Source organism: Cimex lectularius, unplaced genomic scaffold, assembly GCF_000648675.2.
Source record: "Cimex lectularius strain Harlan isolate CLEC.00 unplaced genomic scaffold, Clec_2.1 scaffold203, whole genome shotgun sequence".
NCBI lineage: Eukaryota > Metazoa > Arthropoda > Insecta > Hemiptera > Cimicidae > Cimex > Cimex lectularius.
Window position 1 is genome coordinate 468538 of NW_019392774.1, and position 21530 is coordinate 490067.

A 21530-nucleotide genomic window follows, 5' to 3' on the forward strand; every position below is an offset into this window, starting at 1 on the left:
TTTTAACATCACAATGGATATTGGAAAAATTCAATTTGGATTTATTTCTACTAAAACCATTGATTGGGTTCATGCATGATCAATTTAAATCAACGATTCGTGCCCATCATAATATTGGGTAATAAATCAATCCTTCCAATTATATATATATATCACAAACTATATACCAATAAAATACAACATTAAAAAGTCGAAATTGTAATTAAACTAATTATTAAAACATCATAACTTCAAATAGCCTTTACAAACTAAAACGTAGATTTTTTTTCTCTTCTAGACTAGAAAAAAACTAGCAATCCTAAAAGTCTAAATCAATATGAAGAAATCGTTACTAATTATAACTTTCAATTAATTAATCTTTTTATGTAAGGTTTTGGTCGAAATATAAAAGGTAAAGTCACGTGCGGGATTCGAACCCACGACCTTCGTCTCTATACGCCGCTGCTCTACCACTTGAACTATCTTGACTTCGATCCACTCGGACACCAAATCCCCATCAACCCACGATCTTTCGAATTTTTCCTCCTTTTTGCCATTTTTCAACCAAAACGTTACATAAAAAGATTAATTAATTGAAAGAAGTAATTTGGTCAATAACCACTAAACATAATGGAACTAATTATAACTTCCAATTAATTAATATTTTTATGTATGGTTTTGGTTGAAATGAAAAAGTTAGTGTCACGTGCGGGATTCGAACCCACAAACTTCTGCTCTAACCACTTGAGCTATCTTGACTTCGATCCACTCGGAACCAACTCCCCATCAACCCACAATCTTTAGAATTTTCCCTCCTTTTTGCCATTTTTCAACCAAACCTTACATAAAAATATTAATTAATTGAAAGTATAATTTGGTCAATATAATGGAACTATTTATAACATCGTCATATCTCAAATAAATAAGATTAAAAAACACTACCCAACAATAAATAAAATAGAGGAACTGATAAACAACACTATTTCTTGCTTGATATGTCCCACATAATGGAGGCGTATCATGCCTTGGCTCCGTACAGAGAGCGTGTAGGCATCCCGCCGGATTTGAGAATGGTTCTCGGACACGGTAGCGAGTTTCAGGTCTCCTGTTCCGATGTTTAGGGGAATTGGGGATTTTTTTTAATGTATACAGTCGTCACAATATGTGTTTCGTATGAGTGAGTGTATTTATTAGAGTAACAGGGGAGGAGCTGATGGTGGAATAGTATCCTAATCGCCCCTCGACCTGTGTACGTGGAGCTCGGGGCTGAAATGAAGGATACTTCTTTGCAAAAAAAAATCCATTTCCTTGTAAATATTTGAACTTAATTAAACTTCCTAAGTATACAAAAAGAGAAGAAAAGAAAAGAAATTAATTATTTTTTCAGGATTTAACCAGTTGTTTCATGTTATAAAGTGGGGTACAATCAGTTATTTCAACCTAATGTAGTGAATTATTTTATCATGGGAATTTGGATTTTTTAGGAATGATAGAGGGTTTGCTTTTTTTGTCTAGCCGAGTTAAATAAGGATCGATATGTATACTAGTGATGGCTATTTCAAGTTACTATGATATTATGAAGTTTCTTTGTATTCTTTGCTGTTGAGAACTATTTTTCATATGGTATTGCTGGAAAATTTCAAAATTTAAGTATACAAAAATAAGTAGGATATGAGGATTTTATTCTTGATTTATAATTGATTGTGACTTTTTATGATTATTAAACATAGAAAGAATAGTTGTACACTTATAAAAAGGAGCATTAGTTTTATATTAAAAGACAAATAGAACCAGGTTAGTTCAGACGATTAATTTCCCGACAAAATTTACAACCAAAGTGACTTAAAGAAATCTTCTTTTTGTGACAATCGAACGTCGCGCCTTTGAACAGCGCGACGCGAGGGCGGTGATCGACCCGCGTCAGAACGGAGGCCGGGCCTATAAAAAGGCGGCCGGCATTTAAATTGTTTATCGTCCTGGACTGAAATAGATATTCCACCGGTAAACACGCTAAGGTCAATTGTTGTTGTACATTGTCGGACGGCACGGAATTCCCATTCTTGACGGCGGGGCCAAATGCGTCAATGGGAGGAAAAATTGACTCGCGTAAAAACCAACGTAAAAATCAACTTCAAGTTAATTTCCCTATAGATTTGTCATTGGCTCTATTTCCCTGTATTTTGTCTACAATATTTTTATACAAACGATTACACTCGTGCTTCTACTAATCCACCATTAATCCTAACCCTACGTCAACAATAGCTAGGAAGAGATTATAGGATCTGGAAAAACCCTTCTTGAGATATACAGACCTTGATACCATACCCCATGAGGATAAAGGAAATGAAAATCTTACAGGAAATCCATTAGCACAGATCAGCACAATAGACGAAAGTTCAAAAGTACAAACCCCTGCGACCCTATATTAGGGGGGAATCCTAACCCTAAACCTTTTCTAACCTAGCCTAACCATATCTAACTTAAGTTAATCCTAACATCAACCCCAATTCTAATATAACTTAACCCTAACGTTCCTCTAATAATACCTAACAATAATCCTACCCAACCACAACTCTACTCAACGCTTACCCTAACTAAATCATAATTTTAACGCTTACCCTAGCCTAAACATATGTTTAATACTTACCCTAGCCTAACTTTATCCAACCTAACTTAATCTATTTCTAATACCACCCTAACAAACTTCTAACATTATTCCTCACATTAATAGCCTAACCATAGCCCTTACATTACCCTAATCTTAACGTTTACCCTAACCCAAACTCATCTATGCCTTCACCTAACCCTAACCCCCACCTCAACCTAACCTAATTATAACCCTACTTTACGATAATTTTAACATTTACCCTAACCCAAACTTAATCTATGCCTTCACATACCACTAATCTCCTACCTCAACCTAACCCTACCTTACGATAATTTTAGCACTTACCCTAATGCAAACGTCATCTATGTCTTCATCTAACCCTAACCCTAACCCCCACCTCAACCTCACCTAACTATAACCCTATCTTACGATAATTTATCGCTTACCCTAATGTAAATATAATCTATGCATTCTCCTAACCCTAACCTCCACCTCAACCTAACCTAACTATAATCCTACTTTACGATAATTTTAACGTTTATCCTAACCCAAACTTAATCTATGCCTTCACCTAACCCTAACCTCCCACCTCAACCTAACCTAACTATATCCCTATCTTACCATAATTTTAACGCTTACCCTAATGCAAACATAATCTATCCTTCACCTAAGCATAACCTTTAACCTGAACTACCCAACCCTATCTAACTTAACTTATTCCTAATACTACACCTCCCTAACAATAACCCTATTCAAACAAAATCTTAATGCGGACCCTCACCTTAACCTGTCTCAGCCATAACCCTACATTACCACACCCTTAACGCCGACCTTATATATTATAATACTAACCCTATCTAACTTAACCTAAATTGTCCCTAACAATAAGTCTTACACGGTAGCGAAATATAATTTCAAATATTAAAAAACCTTATCGTTTTTCTTCCCTGCCAAACCTAGCGCTAATCTTTGTGCTGAACTGACATATCCCTAACCTAATCCTAATCACAATCTTAACCTAACATATCCAAACTCTAATCCTAACCTTGCGCTCGCGCAAAAAAAAGTGTGTATACATCCCAAGATATGTATGAGATATGTTTAGCAACCTGAACCACTGATCATACCAACGGCAAAACTAGAAACATTTCTAAATCTAGTTCTGAATTTCTTCAGCTAGATTCTTCAAAAATGTCTAAAACGAATAAATCTGCCTTTCCGCAGTTAAATCAAGTTGTTTTCTTAAATCAAGGCGCAGGATAGGTTGAACGTGTGCGGTCTCGCTGAGTCCAAGATGTTTTCCCCCCTTGTTTCACCTCCAGCTCGCAAATATCGTGATCCGTTGGTCGTCCAAATGGAACAACGATCGGCAAATCTTTCAGTCCACACCCCAGTGGGTGGAGGCTGTTATCTGTGGACTCAGTATATGAAAAACACCAACCTAAATAGGTTAGCAAACCATTTTAACCGCTTGTACGAAGGTCACGTCCGCTTCGTTGAAGAAAGACAAAATTTACACCACTTACTTTTTCATAAAACCCTTTAACAAATTGTACATAAATAAAACCGTCAGGACAGAATATAAAGGCAACCTAAATTAAGCATTGGAATACTTTATTTTACATACAATTTTAAAAAAAATAAAATAAAATAAAATAAACATTTCAAATAGAGTGAATCGTAAAATAAATCCGCAGATTTTTTTTTTTTTTGTTATCTTGATCAGTATTGTTCATCAGAGGCCCGTTAAGCGTTAGTCAACAATTCATGTGAGTCATGCTGATTCCTTACACTTTTGTTTCCATAGGAAATCGTTGTAAAAATATATTTCCCGCTTTTTCCACGGTTTATTTTTCTTTCTTTACAAAACCATTTTCAACCCTTCAATTTCCACTGGAATAAAAGAAAATCCTGTTCTGTATATTTGGCTTAGGGTTATTGAGATTAGCCGAAGGGGTTATCTCCTTATCTTTTCGACGATAAGCAATTGCAAATTCGAAATTTTGAAGTAAAAAAAAAGGTGTCAAAATAAACAAGAAAACCGGCCACATATGTCAAAGCTTTTGAACTAAAAACCACTTGGATTAATTGAAAAAAATTAAACGGCTTATTTTCAAAGTTAACTAATTTTTCATGATGGGAACTATGCCGAACATCTGAAAATTATTTTTTAAGCTGAAAAAACATGTAAAACACCCTTTTTAGTGAAGAAATAACATCGAATTTTTTAAAAGTAAAAGTATATTTTAAATTTCCCTGGTTTGCTGCTCTTTCGATCTCTTTTCTGTTTTTCATCGTACTTGAATCTATGTAAAAGTTACTTTTTAGGCTAAAAAATATGAAATCTCTACGTAAAAATCGGTTTATAGGATGAGAAAATTTTCATGAGACGTTTTGGGGTTAATGTTCAAAATCTATTTAGGGGAAAATCACCTATAAAACTTGTTCAAACATCCTCAGTAAAATTTGTTTACCACAACCTTAAAAAAAATTACTTTCCATGGCAAAAACTCTTCTAACACTCATTTCTCAAGTTTCACCTTATTTAGATTTATAGTTTAAAACGGAAACTTGCGTTTTTAGACAGAAACATGCCTAGTAGTCTAGTGCTTAAAAACTACAACTTACTGGTAAAACTAAACAATTTCTCCTAGATTTCTCACGGGATTACTGCCATATCAATGGGGATTTTCAAGTTAAAAACCAAGGGAAAACCTACTTTACATTCTAACAATTCTCAATATACGCACTATTTAGACCTATATTTTCAGGCAAAAACAGTTATCCTTCAGACAGAAATAAGGCTAGTGGGCTAGACACAATTTCTCAGGTTTAACTCAATTTATACCTACATTTTAAGAAAAAAAACATTATCTTTAAGACAGAAGCAAGCCTAGTAGGCTGGACACTAAATAAAAACTAGTTTTTTCCATAAATTTCTCAGGTTTACTGTCATGTCAATTCGACTTTTTAGCCTAAAAACTCTTCTAAATCTCATTTCTCATGTTTCACACTATTTAGGCCGACGAGTTAAGCCGAAAACTTTGGATTTTAAACAGAAATAAGTCTAGTAAGCTGGACACTTAATAAAAACTAGCTTTCTCCCTAAATTTCTCAGGCTTACTGTCATGTCAATTCGACTTTTTAGGCTAAAAACTCTTCTAAATCTCATTTCTCATGTTTCACCCTGTTTAGACCGACGAGTTAAGCCGAAAACTTTGGATTTTAAACAGAAATAAGTCTAGTAAGCTGGACACTTAATAAAAACTAGCTTTCTCTCTAAATTTCTCAGGTTTACTGTCATGTCAATTCGAATTTTTGGGCTAAAAACTCTCCTAACATTCATTTCTCATGTTTCACCCGATTTAGACCTACATTTCAAGACATAAACGATATTTTTCAGACAGAAACATGCCCAGAATGCTGGACACTTAGAAAGAAGAAAAGATTAAACAACGACAAGAGGGAGTAGAAAGTAAAAGAGTAGTTTATGAGAGTTAGAATAAATGCAGTAAAAAAATTGGAAGAAAAGAAGGTCAATAAAACAGACGCTAGCAGTAGTACTGCTACCATTTCAAATACCATTTCAATTAAGAAACTTGTAAAAAATGTATAAAAAATGACTAATTAAAACTAAATTTAACATAAGGCAAAAGTCTGGCATGAAATATATTACTAGGATAAAAATCTATTGATTATGTTGAACATCAGCCCTTAGGTGCAATGTTGACCGCTGATAATAATCCTACGAAATTCTAACTTTTTTTTATAATTCCTTTAAAAATTTTAGTGTTAATTATTTGTAATTAGCATCACCGCGGGTATTGTCTATATTGTTAGTCGGACTTCGGTCAGTAATGGTCAATGATTCGCGCGGTTTAAGAAATCAGGTGGATTAAAAAAATTCTCACCTCTTTCCTCAACACCTGGCTGATTTTCACATCCTACGATAATTTTTACGACGTCGTCCGGATTTTATACTTATGTTAATTGTGTTTTTGCGTTTTTTTATTGCACGGTCCGCCCTAAATTACCGATAATAAAGTTCAAAGGGCGGAAAGTGGGACAGGCGATGCATAATGCAAAAAAAAAAAGAGGTAAACAACTTGGACGGCAATCGACTTAAAATACCATGGGATTCGCTTAGTAAAGTTTGTCAGAACGAGTAAAATTCCTACCTACTGGTCAGTTTTGTCCTAATTCAAAGTCTTATTTAAATTCTAGGTTGTTAAAATAATCATTATAAAATACAAAGCCAGGAAATTTCTCTTGATTCGCCTTTTTCTAGGGTTCAGTCCTTGATCGGACCAGTTCTGGCTAAAAGCCATCTACTGTCATTGTTTGCCCTTCCTTAACTCGTCCTTTCTGAAGGTTTTCAAAACAAGCCTGCTCTGAGAATAGTCGTTCTTTTCATGGCAATAAATTTGGTAACGGAACCTTATGTTTTCAATAAATCTTTTAAAAACTATGGAAATAACATTTAACAAGATATTTCTTTGTTTTCTAGCTATTTTTGTCCAATCTGCCTAATTGTTTGTTTCGACTCTTCAGAAACAGAATTTGTTTGAAGGTTTTTGGTCGATAAACGTTCTCACGATTCAACAGAAAAATTTCTCGGTTCTCTAGAAAACAAAGGGCGTGACAACCGTGATATATTCTTTTCCCTTTTTTGGGTTTTATTGTTTTTCTTTTTTTTTACGAGGTATTTCAACTACGAGGTTATATGAACCCCCGGGGTGCCGGTGTTTTTGGAAAAAAATGTAAGTATGTCGAATTCGAATGCAGGGCCGTTGGATTCGAACCCGGGACCTTTACCTTACAGCAGGTTTTATTGTTTGACTTCAAAAACGGTTGTTTCTAAAGTGTCCTGGACAAATGATTAGAAATAAACACTAAATTTTACAATAAAACTCTAATAAACCAAAAGAAGGACTATTTTTTTTTATTCTTAAAAAACAGTTATTCTGGAAGTTTTTTAACTAGTTTCGTATTTTTAGCTAATTTAGTCCATCTGCCTAATTCTTTGGGTTTTATTGTCTGACTATTCAAGAACGGTTGTTTCTAAAGTTTCTGGACAATTGATTAGGCAAATAAACTCCATTTTACGATAAAACGTTAATATACTAATGAATCATTTAAAAACCATGAAAATAGCATTTGTTAGGGTTTTTAGGTGTTTTAATTCAATTTGCCCAATTCTTTGGGTTTTATTGTCTGACTATTCAAGAACGGTTGTTTCTAAATTTTCCAGGACAAATGATTAGGAAATAAAAATTTTACAATAAAACTCTAATAAACCAAGAAAGAGACTATTTTAAAGTTATTTTCTTTGTTTTTTGCCGTTTTACCAAATTTGACCATTTCTTTGGGTTGCCATTTTTTACTCCTAAAAAACAGTTATTCTGGAAGTGTTTTTTAACTAGTCGTTTCGTATTTTACCTAATTTAATCCAATCTCCCTTATAAGTTGGTTTTTATTGTTTGACTCTTAAAAAACAGATATTTTTAAATAATCTGGGCAATAAATTTGGTAAGAAACACTAAAGTTTTCAATAATACTCTAATGAACCAAAGAAGGGGCTATTGTCAACATATTTTCTTTTTTTTTTCAATTTTTTAACAAATGTATTTTTAAACCATTTCGTGACCATAGTCGTTTCGTTTTTTGCTAATTTAATCCAATCTGCCGAATACGTTGGGTTTTATTGTCTGACTCTTAAAAAACATTATTGAACTTTTGTTTAAAATAAATTTCCTCACGAACTCTTGTTTTCAATAAATTTAAAGAAACAACGGAAATAGCTTTTCTCAGGTCGTGTGTCTGGTTTTTCCTTTTTAAGCCGATATAACTATTTTGTTGAGTTTTCTTTCTTTTTATCATAAAGAGCAGTTATTTTTGGGGTTCTGGGATAAAAGTTGGATAAAAACCCCTATCGTTTCCTATAATATTTTGAAAAACCACGGAAACAACATTTGTCAGGTAATTTCTTTTTCAGTTACTTCAGTCTAGTCTGTCTTATTTAGTTTTTATTTTCTGACTGTTAAAAAAACACAGATATTTTTAATTAACTGGGCAATAAATTAGGCAAGAAGCTCTAAAGTTTTCAATAATACTCTAATGAACCAAACAAGGGGCTATTGTCAAGTTATTGTCTTTGTTTTTTGGGCATTTTTACCAAATTTGACCATTTCTTTGCGTTGTCATTTTTTACTCCTTAAAAGCAGTTATTCAGGACTGAAAAGTCACCAGGATAAACGGTGTATTTGAATATGTATTTATTATGTATACATAATATAACTCCTATGATCATGATTTGCCTGAATATTTTAATCGGCCTATTGGTTCTGGACATCAGTCTTGGAAATAATAGGCTATGATGGATCACGTGACATGAATCCATTTATAAAAAATCAATGAGCTAAAAGTTTAAAGCTAATATTCTCACAGATCATTGAACAAATGCTTGAAATATTGAGATGGTCCATACCGGGAATTGGTTTTTTCGCACTTGTCTATGCTTTTTGCTTGATTGTCTATGCTTTTTTCACTGGTCGAAATCATAATTGCAGGTCCGTTTTGGTGGGATCGATCGACGCAGAGGTACAGTTCAGGGATTGATCCATTTCGCTTAACTTCACTAGGGCCGGCAAGGTCTGTGCGATTTCAACTATTTCCCTTTCTCCCTTCGTACAGATATCGGTGCGCGGGATCGTCCAGGTACCACGGTGTCGGGTTGCCGGAGGAATCCGAGGATGTGACATTTCGGTACGGTATAATTTCATGCGGCGCGCTCATCCCTCTCGGAAAGCCTCCCCCGACTTGTAAACAAGGGGTATAGGGTGTCGACAGGTTTTTTTCCCCCTTACGACGGCTTTGTTCTCCCCCTTCGCTCCGAGCCGATCTCGAGATAGCCGAGGCACAAAGGTAATTTGTAGCCTTATCCTATTCATGATTCTTTTAGAAAGAATGTGTTTTTTCTGATTTTTTTTTAAGGGTAACTTAGGGTCTGAAGACCAAAAGGACCTGTTCCCACAAAATATCAAGTTTGGATAATCGAACAAAGGAACAATCAACACTTTGATAATATACATCATTAAACCGAGACAGTTATTCACTAAGTTTCAAATTCACAGGTTGAAAAAAAAAAAACATAAAATATGGTTTTTATCATGTTTTTTTGCCCAAAAATGGCACACAAGTCTATGAAAAAACAAGTTCGATACTGCAGTTTTAAGACACTTTACATAAAAACAATCATTTTTACAAACAACTATTTGGCATGCCATAGGTAGCAACCTAGGCCCGATACTTGTAGATGTAATTATGTCTAGAGACCGGATTTTTATGCAGTTGCATGTTTTGTTTGCCATCACATACGACCGAGGAAATCAATTATCTATCCGAATCATGTATATAGGAAGCCGTAGGTTAAATCTTATAGAGCATATTTTTGCATAATTGAAGAATATCGCATAAAATTGCATATTTGAACAATATCGCATATTTTAAAAAAAATTTTACGCAAAACGCATTTATCGTGCAAAATATTTAAAATATTATCTTTAGAGACCGGATGTTTATGCGGTTGCACATTTTGTTTGCCACCAAGTACGACCGAAGAAATCAATTACCTATCTGAATCATGTATATATGAAGCCGTAGATAAATTGAACTAACTAAACTAAACCCATTATTTAAAATTATTTGGAAATCGTGAGATGCGGTCTGATGTGACGTATGTTTCAGAAAAACATTTTCTTTATCGTGCCAACGATTCGATCTTTATTGATATCATATTCAAGGCTCAAAGTGTTTGTTTTCTGCGTATTTTGCCATTCTTGACACTTTGAGCCCTGAAGAGGATCTCAATAAAGATCGAAACGTTGGCCCGATAAAGAAAATGTTTTTCTGAAACCTACGTCACATCAGACCGCATCTCACGATTTCCAAATAATCATAGACTAACGGTCACTAATCACCAGTTTAAAAATAAATAATAATTCAACTAGGTTAGGATTGAACCCTACTATGGAACTACCAAAGTTGAGTATATGTAAAATTAATTTGAATAATGTTAAAAATACAGGGTGTTCGGGTACTGGTGGTACTAACTTTGCCAGTGGATTCTACATTCAAAATGGAGCCAAAATGTCCTAATTGACTACGGTCCGAATCTCAACATTTCGGAGTTATTCCACTTTTTCTGATTTTTTAAGATGTCACGACTTTGCTTCAAATAAACAATGATAACTCCAAAAATAAAAGGTTTTGAACAAATCCGTTGATACCCAATTAAATGTGATCAATACTAAACTTGTAAACGTTGGTGAAATAAACGTTTTAGTAGCCAAAACCTCGAGAAATTTTTTTTTTTTCAAAGTTGAAAACCTTTCTATGGTGATTCTAAAAATACATAATTTTTCCAAACCTAGAGACCAGCAAATTTCAGCAAACGTACTCCATTTAATATCCTTTTTAGTGATGTAAATGTTTTTTTAATTACTTTTTTCAAAAATGAAGAAATTGATGAAGGAAAGAAAAAACCGTGGCTGTCGGAGTGGTAAGGTGGACAATTTAAAAAAATTGCAGTCGTGTTGGTAAATAAGAAAACACTTGCACTATTTCGGTTTCGAACCCAAATTAACAAAAAAATTAATAAATTCATTCAAAATTTCCTTTATTTTTTCTTAAATTTTCCCCTTTACCAATCCGACAACCACGGTTTTTCCTTTCCTTCATCAATTTCACGCCGCTCATCGCTGTAAGGTGAAGGTCCCGGGTTCGAATCCAGCGGCCCTGCATTCGAACCCGAATACTTACAAATGGGCTTTTTTTTAACAGCTTAATTTAACATCGGCACCCCGAGGGCTGATATAATCTCTGTTTCTGCTGTTGCGAACCCTTATAAAATAAAAAATAACAAAAATAAAATATTTAAAAAACTAATCACTTCATTAACAGCTCCCACTGTGGCCATTTCAAAGTCGCTGAGAATCGAATCCTAACCACACAACCTTTGAAAAATGGCAAAACAAGTAAAAATTTGGAAATTTGTAGATTGAGATGAGGAGTTGGTGTCCGAGGGTATCGAAGTCACGATAGGTCAAGTGGTTAGAGCAGCGGCTTATTCAGCCGGGGTAGGTTCGAATCCGCTCGTTACACTAATTCTTCATCACAACAAGATCTTACATAAAAAGAATAATTAATTGAAATAAATAAATATCCTTAACCAACATCAAAACTGGTGCTTAAACACCTCGAGCTCCAACAGAAATCAAATGTAGGGCTTAACCATCACCAACTAGCCTTTACCAAAGTCAAATCTGATGCTTAACCACCTCGAGCTCTAACCAAAATCAAAATTAGGGCTTAATGTGTAGTATTTAGTGACCTTTAACTAATGATCATTTGGAGATTGTGAGATGCCGTCTTGTGTGATATTTATCGTGCCAACGTTTCGATCTTTATTGAGATCATCTCCAGGGCATGGGTTTACATACATTATACAAATAAATATAAGCAATATAGCATAGAAATACGTAAGCAATATAAAAATTTTAGGTTTATTCGAAGTATCTGTATTCACTCAGAAATCACACGAGTACAAATACTTTAAATAAACCTAAAATTTCGTTCATAGGCGCATACGGCCCTTTTCTCGGATCGAACCGCCTTTCAGGCCCTTTTTACTCTCGGAGGCGGCATGAATGGGTTCGATCCGTCGCCATGGTAACGACGTGCGGGGGCGGCACGACCGCTCAATGGCCCAACCGCACTTCAACGTTCATTCAAAGGAGGACGTCATTCACGGGAAAACGGCCCTCTTTTAATAATTCACCCCCTTCGGTGTACGTATCGACAGGAGAGGAAATAAAACGAGCCCAGGCATACAAAGGAGGCCGAAGATTCATTAACATTCTACACCAAACAAAAGTCTATTTTCAGTCCCAGAAAAGCTAAATAAATAATTAAAACGATCAATTTTTAAAGCTAAACGGTCGATTTACCTTTACAATACTTAAAAATATCCATAGCACCCACTAGCACAAGGAAAATGGCATTTCTAAACAACCTGACTATGAAATTTTGCGAGCATTTGAATGTTTTTCCTTTCTTCCCACTTGTAATTTGATCATATTACACCAACAGGCTTCCCCAAAAAAATAATATTTACTTATTTTATACAAAGTACCCCACCTTCTTTTTCTGCTTCCAATTTATGTCTTTTTATTGTCTCTTATTTGACTAACCCCTACCTTCTATTGTTCTATTTTTTCTATCATCTCTTTGTTTTGAATGCTTTTCCTTACATGCCTTTTACTTTTTCTTTACTTTTCTCAATCTTTCCTTCTTTGTTTTCATTCTCTTCTTTCTAAGAGCTTTACTATGACCTATCCTCTACTCTATCGTCCTTGTTTACTTTCTATTTCAACAAGGTATTGTTTTCTTTTCTTTCTTACATTTACCCTAACTTTTTCCAGTCCGTTTATTTATTATGATTTTCGCTTACATATACCCCTTTTACTTCTCTACGTTCCAAATTTTACAACCTTTCTACCCTCTTTTCTTCAATGAATTGTCTTCTTTTTCTCGACCTTCTACTCTATCATCCTTGTTTTCTTTCTATTTCGACAAGGTATTGGTTTTCTTTTCTTTCTTACATTTACCCTAATTATGTCTTTCTTGAATAACCCCTTCTACCTCCTCTTGTTCTATTTTTCTACCTTCTCTTTTTTTGAATACTTTTCCTTACATGCTTTGTACTTTTTCTTTACTTTTGCCTTACTCCTTCTATCTTCTACTCCGTACTGTTTTCTTTCTTACATTTACCCTAATTGTCTCTTACTTAACTAACCCCTTCTACCTCCTCTTGTTTTATTTTTCTACCTTCTCTCTGTTTTGAATACTTTTCCTTACATGCCTTGTACTTTTTCTTTACTTTTCTTTGCTATGACCTTCTATCTTCTACTCGTTATTCTTTTCTTTTCTTTCTTACATTTACCCTAATTGTCTCTTACTTAACTAACCCCTTCTACCTCCTCTTGTTCTATTTTTCTACCTTCTCTCTGTTTTGAATTCTTTTCCTTACATGCCTTGTACTTTTTCTTTGCTATGACCTTCTATCTGTTACTGTGTATTGTTTTCTTTTCTTTCTTACATTTACCCTAATTGTCTCTTACTTAACTAACCCCTTCTACCTCCTCTTGTTCTATTTTTCTACCTTCTCTCTGTTTTGAATCCTTTTCCGTACATGGCTTGTACTTTTTCTTTGCTATGACCTTCTATCTGTTACTCTGTATTGTTTTCTTTTCTTTCTTACATTTACCCTAATTGTCTCTTACTTGATTAACCCCTTCCACCTCCTCTTGTTTTATTTTTCTACCTTCTCTTTGTTTTGAATAGTTTTCCTTGCATGCCTTGTACCTACTGCTACTACTTCTCTAGCTTCTACAATATTTTCCTTTGTTGTCTTTTTTAAGCAATTGTATTTTTTCTTATAATTTCCACGATTTTCATTCTCGTCATTTGGATCGTAAAGAAACCTTATCCATTTTCGATGATGTTCTACTATGAACTTTGATCATATGATCAAAAGCTGTCAAAAATAGAGCAAATCGTGTGTAAAAAAATAAAAATAAGATTATACCTAATCCACTACCTACTAATGTCATGAACCATTTGTTGCTGCTTGTCTAACGGCCTGTGACTATGAGCACTTATCGCAAGGTTGATCATAACAGATCATACCACAAAACAAACTGCCCTAACGTCAGGAACTAAATATTTGAAGCTTAATGCTCTAAGAAAAAATTAACTGGTCTATTCACATTCATATAAACATGATTAGTGGCATAAACGTTTTTTTAATTACGTAGCTCGTATCACTTTTCTTCATTGTGCTCATTGTTTTACTCAAATTTTCTTGTTTCAATTTAATTTCTTCGACCAGTTATGTTTGCTATACTTTTCATAGTTTAACTTTTATCATCGTACATTTCACACTATATTTTCGATATACTTTTTTCTGCTATTTTAAGTGTTTTTTTTAGTTATTTGCTTCAGTTCTTACTTTAATAAGTTGTGTTTAATCACTACTTTTTCGCTGCTATCTTCTTCGACTTATTTTTATATGTTTCTTTCCGAGCGGTTACGTTGAATTTAATTCAATTAATCATCACTGATCATCATCTTGAACCTGACGTTTGACTTAGGGGACGAGTAATACCATGACAGCTGTCCGGTAACAATGCCCTCGTCTGTCCGTTCTCCTCTTCCGATTGGGACGTTTACCCTCCGCCATTTTCGGATGAAGGTGCATCGGGTTTTGCCAATCGCCTATTAAAACAGAACTCCGCGAGACAAAAATGACTCGAAGGGTAAGCGCGGAAAGCCAGACCGTCCTTAATGGGTTCCTGAGGATGAGGAGGCCCCGGTCCTATTCCTGGGGCGAGAGACAATGCCCAATTCTTGTCCGCCCTCCCTTGTCGCCGTATATATTTATAACGAGTTATGATGAATCACCGAGAACGAGCAGACGGTTAGGCGAGACGGTCTATTTTAAATACGGTCACTGATCCTCGTCCAACTCCGACGTTAAATACACGGGTTTTATTTTCGTATTTATTTATTTATCGTCTGCCCCTTGGAGTGGCGACGGCGAAAAGGGAAAATTATAATCTCTTAGGGCCTGAGGTGAATTATTTCTGAAGCAAGCAGAGGACGCCGTTTTCGAGAGTTCCGAGGAAACTTGTACAATTTGTTACTTCCAGCCCATTTGACACTATTTAAAACCACTAACACGATGGTTTCACCCTTGCCAAAAAGATGACAAGAGCCAAGAATCCGTACGTGGCTAAGGCTTCAATCATTATTGTCATTGGAATGGGAGCTTTATATTTAGGAGAGAACTTGAGATGTGAAAGGTAGGAAAGTTCTTTAACAAAGTCATTGTGGATAGTAAGGTTAGGTGAGGGCTTTTGCTTGTTTAAGGTTAGGATAGTTTTTTAACCAGTCATTGTGATAGTAAATTTAGGAGAGGGCTTGAGCTGTGAGAGGTTAGGAAGTTCTTTAACAAAGGTCATTTTGGATAGTAAAGTTAGGACAGAGCTTAAACTGTGTAAGGTTGAGATATTTCATTAACAAGGTCATTTTGGATATAGTAAAGTTAGGAGGCATAGTAGATTGTAAAGTTAGGAGTCATTTGGACAGTATGGTCAGGAAAGAGTTTATGCTTGTGTAAGGTTAGGATAGTTCTTTACAAACGTCATTGTGGATAGTAAAGTTAGGAGTCATTTGAATAGTATGGTCAGGAGAGAACTTACGGTTGTGAAAGGTCAGGAAAGAGTTTGAGCTGTGTAGGGTTAGGATAGTTCTTCAACTAAAGTCATTGTGAACAGTAAGGTAAGAAAAGGGCTTGAGATGTGTAGGTTTAGAATAGTTCTTCAATTAAAGTTATTGTGGTCAGTAAGGTAAGAAAAGAGCTTGAGATGTATAGGGTTAGGATAGTTCTTCGACTAAAGTCGTTGTGGACAATAAGGTAAGAAAAGGGCTTGAGATGTGTAGGTTTAGAATAGTTCTTCAATTAAAGTCATTGTGAACAGTAAGGTTAGAAAATAGCTTGAGCTGTGTAGGATTAGGATAGTTCTTCGACTAAAGTCACTGTGAACAGTAAGGTTAGGAAAGAGCTTGAACTGTGTAGGGTTAGGATAGTTCTTCAATGAAAGTCATTGTGGATAGTAAGGTTAAGAGAGAGCTTGAGTTGTGTAAGATAAGGATAGTTCTTTAACCAAGGTCATTGTGGAAAGAAGGTTAGGAGAGAGCTTGAGCTGTGAAAGGTTAGGATAGTTCTTTAATGAAAATCATTGTGGATAGTAAGATTAGTAGAGAGCTTGAGTTGTGGAAGGTTAGGACAGTTCTTTAATCAAGGTCATTATGGATAGTAACATCAGGAGAGTTTAAGCTGTATAAAGTTGGGATAGTTCTTGAACAAACGTCATTGTGGATAGTAATGTTAGAGAAAAAGGAACTTAGAGAATTCATCTGAGGACTTTTCCTTGGAATGCTTGGATTAGTTGGAAATTAGAAGTCTTGATCGTACCCCACATCTCCCGTAAATCGTAAATAAGTTCATGATGCTTCTGGATGTTGGAGGTGGCTTGAGTTAGATTTGTGTTAGTATTTAAAATTTCGATTCCTATTTCAAGAGAAGTCCAGTTTTGTGTTTAGTTTTTGACTTTCAACAGAATTTCCTTCTTTATCTTGTTTTATCGAAGTTCTTGTTTGTTTTGTGTTTTTCTTTTCTTTTTTACTCACATGTTTTTTGGTAATAATAACTTCAGTTATCTTGGTGTTCGAAACTTTAAGAGCAGTTCCCTTGCGAAAAAAAAGCAAAGTCGTACGGACCCATTGATCAATTATAGTCCGATCGATAAGATTGCTGTTATCTTGACGACCCGTGTTGAAATAATTAATAATTGATCTTTGATTATTGACGCGTTTCCGCGGTATTGGTGGTGCAATATCACGTTAGAAATCTTCTAAGGTGGTGGGTTGAGGCCTTTGGGTCATCCCCCTGAAAATTCGCCGCGCTATAAGAGGGGAAAAAATCCGTGATCGATCGTTCGGGGGAGGGTCGGAAAGAGAAAGGATCACCTGTCTCCCCGGGACTCACTTAAGGCCCTCCAGTTCATCAAATCTGCCATGGGCCCCTCGTAGATTTATGAATTCCAGCGATGTCCCAGGTTCCCACGTGTTTCCCAGGTACCCGAGGCCGGTACCATTGTCGGCGGCGCTAGGAAGCCAGAAGGGCGACAAAAGAAAAGCCCGAAAGTGCTTTTTTCCCTCCCTTTGTCCTAAACGCTCAAATCGTTTTTTAAAAAAGCGTCCCAATTATAATATTTCACGCGAGATCCTCCCCGCCTTCACGAGAGACTTAAGAAGCCCGGGAAAAATAAAGCACCCCGGTGCAATGTTGTATTTACATAGAGGGTAGCCACGACCAGGTAGAAAAGAGATTGACACGCTGACAAAGGGCGTAAAGCATGTGAGGGTGGTTTTTCGAGTGGGGCCTCGTGCCGGCTCCAGGGTCGATTCCGTCCAAATTGACTAAAGGGAAAAAATACAACACCCTGTATAATTTGAGCTAAGGGTCGATTTTGCAACGATAAAAGTCTTGACCCCCTGAGGAAACAAAACAAAAACTGTAGTGAAACCGTAAATATATACTATCTAAAGATATACCCTGTACATCAATCAGTCAAATAGTTCAGAAATAGTTCTCCTGTGTAGAAATTACAAAAAAAACCCAGATAAAATCCAATAATTAATTAACGAATCCATGACAACAAAACAACGAAATAATCAATAAGTCTTCAAGTCATTCAACCGACTTTTCTTTAAACACTGAACAAACTGACAAGTCAATAAGATATCAATCAGTCAATGAAATATCGTTCAGTCATCATTAAGCAATCAACCAGTCAAAGAAATATCGTTCAGTCATCATTAAGCAATCAACCAGTCAATGAAATATTGGTACAACCGACTAATTATTAAGTCAATAGACCAACTTTTAACAGTCTGATAAGTCGAAAGTAGTCAATAAACAATCAAACAGTCCATGAAATAACAAATGATTAGGATAATTTAAAGATATGATATCGTTCAACTAATCCTACTCTTGAACAAACTGACTGGTCAATAAACAACCAACGGATCAATGAAATATCGAACCAATCAAATCATTATAAGAGATTCAGTCATTCGACCAAATTTTAATAGTCCATTTAATTACTAGTCAATAAATCATTAAACAATCGACGAATTAACAAAGCAACTAAATAATCAATAGTCATTAAGTTATTCAGCCGACTTTTTTTTTAAACACTGATCAAACAGACAAGTCAATAAGAAACAAATCAGTCAATGAAATATCATTCAGTCAGCATTCAAATGATAATCGGTATAAGCAAAAGTATACAAAATAACACGTGAGTGAATGGAATACTTGTTACAGGCACAAACTGATTAATTATTAAGCAATCAGCCAGTCAACGAAATATTGGTACACCGATTAATTATTCAGTCAATAAACTGATTCACTGTCTAGTCAATAAAAAACCAATTACATAACCATAAAATAACATGTGCATGGAATAATTGTTATAAGGGAACAAACAGACAGATCGATAAGCAACCAACCAGTCAATGAAATATTGGGACAACCGAGTAATTATTCAGTCAATAGACTAACTTTTAACCGCCTAATAGGTCTAAATTAGTCAATAACAATCAAACAGTCCATGAAATATTAAATGATTGGGATAATTTCAAGATACATTGTTCAACTTTCCTTACTCTTAAACAAACTGTCTAGTCAATAAACAACCATAAAATAGCAAGTGAATAAAATAATTGTTATAAGGGAATAAACTGACAGATCAATAAATATCCAACCGGTCAATGAGATATCGAACCAATCAAATCATTTTAAGAGATCCAGTCATTCGATCCAATTTTAATTAATTACTTAATAATCAATCGAAACGTCCATTTTCCTACTGCCACCTCTCAATTTACAATCTTTCCTCTTTGAGGTGAATTTTCTTTGCCTTAAATTTCTGTCCCCTCTGGTCTTTAAGACGAGATCTCTGCGCATCTTTGATAGCCCCACGTACAACTACGCTCTACGGCTTTTTAGCCTTCAGGCATAAAGGGTCTAGTTTGTATTTTTCTATTCAAAATTGGTCTTAAAATCTTACTTAATAGTTTTACGCTGTTTGAATTTTACAACAGATTTTTTTCCGGGGAAAACAAACCAGAAAGAAATTTTTCATTTTTTACCTCTTGTCTCCTTAGCAGGAAAAATTTTGCTCAAATTACTATTAATTTGTGTAAATCTTTCTTTTATTTTTACTAGAATAGAAACAGCTGTCAACCCACCAGGCAATACCATACGAATATTAAATAACAGGTAGCCCATTTAATTATTAGTCAAAAGCAATCGACCTGCACATAACCGTTTAACTGACCAAGTATGATATTTTATTTATTTTTTATTCTATTTTAATTTTCTTGTACAAATATTTTATTCTGGAAGTTCACTAAAGTTGTAACCGTCCTAGAATATAATATTATACACAAAAGAAGCTCATTAAGATTTTTTTTTTAAAGTCGATTAGTCGATTTTATTATTTGCGAGATTTTAACAATTTGTCCTTAATAGTATTTTTTTATTTTTTCAGTTGTTGTTTTGTTGTTTGATTGAGAATCGAATTAAAAAACAAATAATCAAAGGCCATACGGTATCTTTTCAGATCGTCAATCTGAACATATGCTAAAGTGTTGTTTGTTGCATTTGTTTTTTAAATAAATCAGATTGCATTTTCTCATTTAGGAAGTAAGTTGACTGACTAAAAATTTATTTTCTATACTTTTCTGGTTACCGATAATTCAAATTAAAAGACAACCTTCGCCTTTATATTTTCGGTTTAAACTAAAAGTGGACGAGATGATCAAGTGCAGGCGCATGACCAAGTACGAGCAGGCGACGAGGCCGCAGTCGGCTGCATCCAGGCAGGAGACCGAGATGATGAACAAGTCGAAAAGGGAGGCGGCTGTGACAAAAGACGCCCTGGAGAAGGTGAGACTCCTCTGTCAGTCCAGAGGCACGACCGGCTTCCTCGAGTTCGGCAGGGCTTTGAGGAAAGGGACGACCGAGAACATGAACCTGGAGGATTTCGAGAAGGGGATGGCCGAGGCCGGAGTCCAGCTGGACAAGGACGAAGTCGCTGAGCTCTTCGAAAAGCTGGACAAGAGCGGTTCCGGGACCGTCACTCTCAACGACGTCATATCCGCTGTGATGCCGAAGCTTCCCGAGTCGAGGGTGAAGACCATCAGCGACGCCTTCGACAAGCTGGACAAGGGGAACGAGGGTGCCATCACGATCGACGGGATGCGAGGCCTCTACTCCGTCAAGAAGAACACGAAGTTCCTATCCGGAGAAGAGACGGAAGAAGAGATCAAACAGAAGTTTTGCTCAATTTTCGAAAAGGGGATGAGCTCTGGGAAGATTTCCAGGGAGGAGTTCTTCCACTACTACTACGGCATCTCGGCTTCAATCGAGTCCGACATTCACTTCGATCTCATGATGCGACAAACTTACAAGCTCTAATTTCTAGTCCGTCTGGCGAGAAATGTCGCGTAGCTTTGGCTCTTCTAGGACATTTCTCTGTGTCATTTGATTAGAAAATAAAATCGATTTATTAAAATAACCGTGTTTTTTCTCTAAATACTTCAATAATATTAATAATTGCTTGATAAAAACAAAAATAAAACTTTTTCTCATTAAATTAAGAACAAAAGCATTATGGAAATGGTTTGTCCGGTCCGTCTGCCAGAATTCATTGTTTACAAATATTATATGCAGTTTAGAGAGAGTGAGGAGAGAGAGACGACAGACAGACAGAGGAAGAGTGTGAGTAAGGGTTGGAAAGTTTGAGAGTGAAAGAGAGAGAAAGAGAACGGTATTAATTAAGATTGAGACAAAATGCGAATTGTTAATAGTGAATGAGAGAGAGAGAGAGAGAGAGAGAGAGAGAGACAGAGAGTTAGGAAGAGGGAGAGATGGCAAGGAGACAGAATGAGAGAGAGAGTGAGAGAGAGAGAGTGTGAATAATAGATACAAACAAGGCAGAGTGAGAGATGGAAGGGAGAGGGAGAGAGAGAGAGAGAGAGAGAGAGAGAGAGAGAAAGTGAATAAGAGATGGAAAGGAATTAGAGAGGAGAGAGTAAGAAATTGAAAGAATGCACAGAGTGAGAGTGAAAGAGAGGGAAAGAGAACGGTATTAAGATTGAGACAAAATGCGAATTGTTAATAGTGAATGAGAGAGAGTGAGAAAGAGAGAGCGAGAGAGAGAGAGGAAGTTGGATGCTTATTGACTAC

The 21530-nt window shown here is 35.5% G+C and overlaps 1 protein-coding gene across 2 annotated transcripts; it reads left to right on the top strand.

Annotated features, from left to right (window-relative positions):
• Positions 1 to 19522: 19522 nt before the first annotated feature.
• Positions 19523 to 20859, top strand: LOC106672968 (calcyphosin-like protein). 2 transcript variants are annotated; one of them, XM_014404836.1, is made up of 3 exons: positions 19523 to 19620; positions 19831 to 19985; positions 20089 to 20859. In XM_014404836.1, coding segments are annotated over exons 2-3 (672 nt in total). In that variant the 5' UTR covers positions 19523 to 19620; positions 19831 to 19984; the 3' UTR covers positions 20760 to 20859. The 2 variants fall into 2 exon arrangements, with proteins under 2 accessions (XP_014260322.1, XP_014260323.1); XM_014404837.2 differs by having other exon boundaries at positions 19561 to 19620; positions 19903 to 19985.
• Positions 20860 to 21530: the final 671 nt, after the last annotated feature.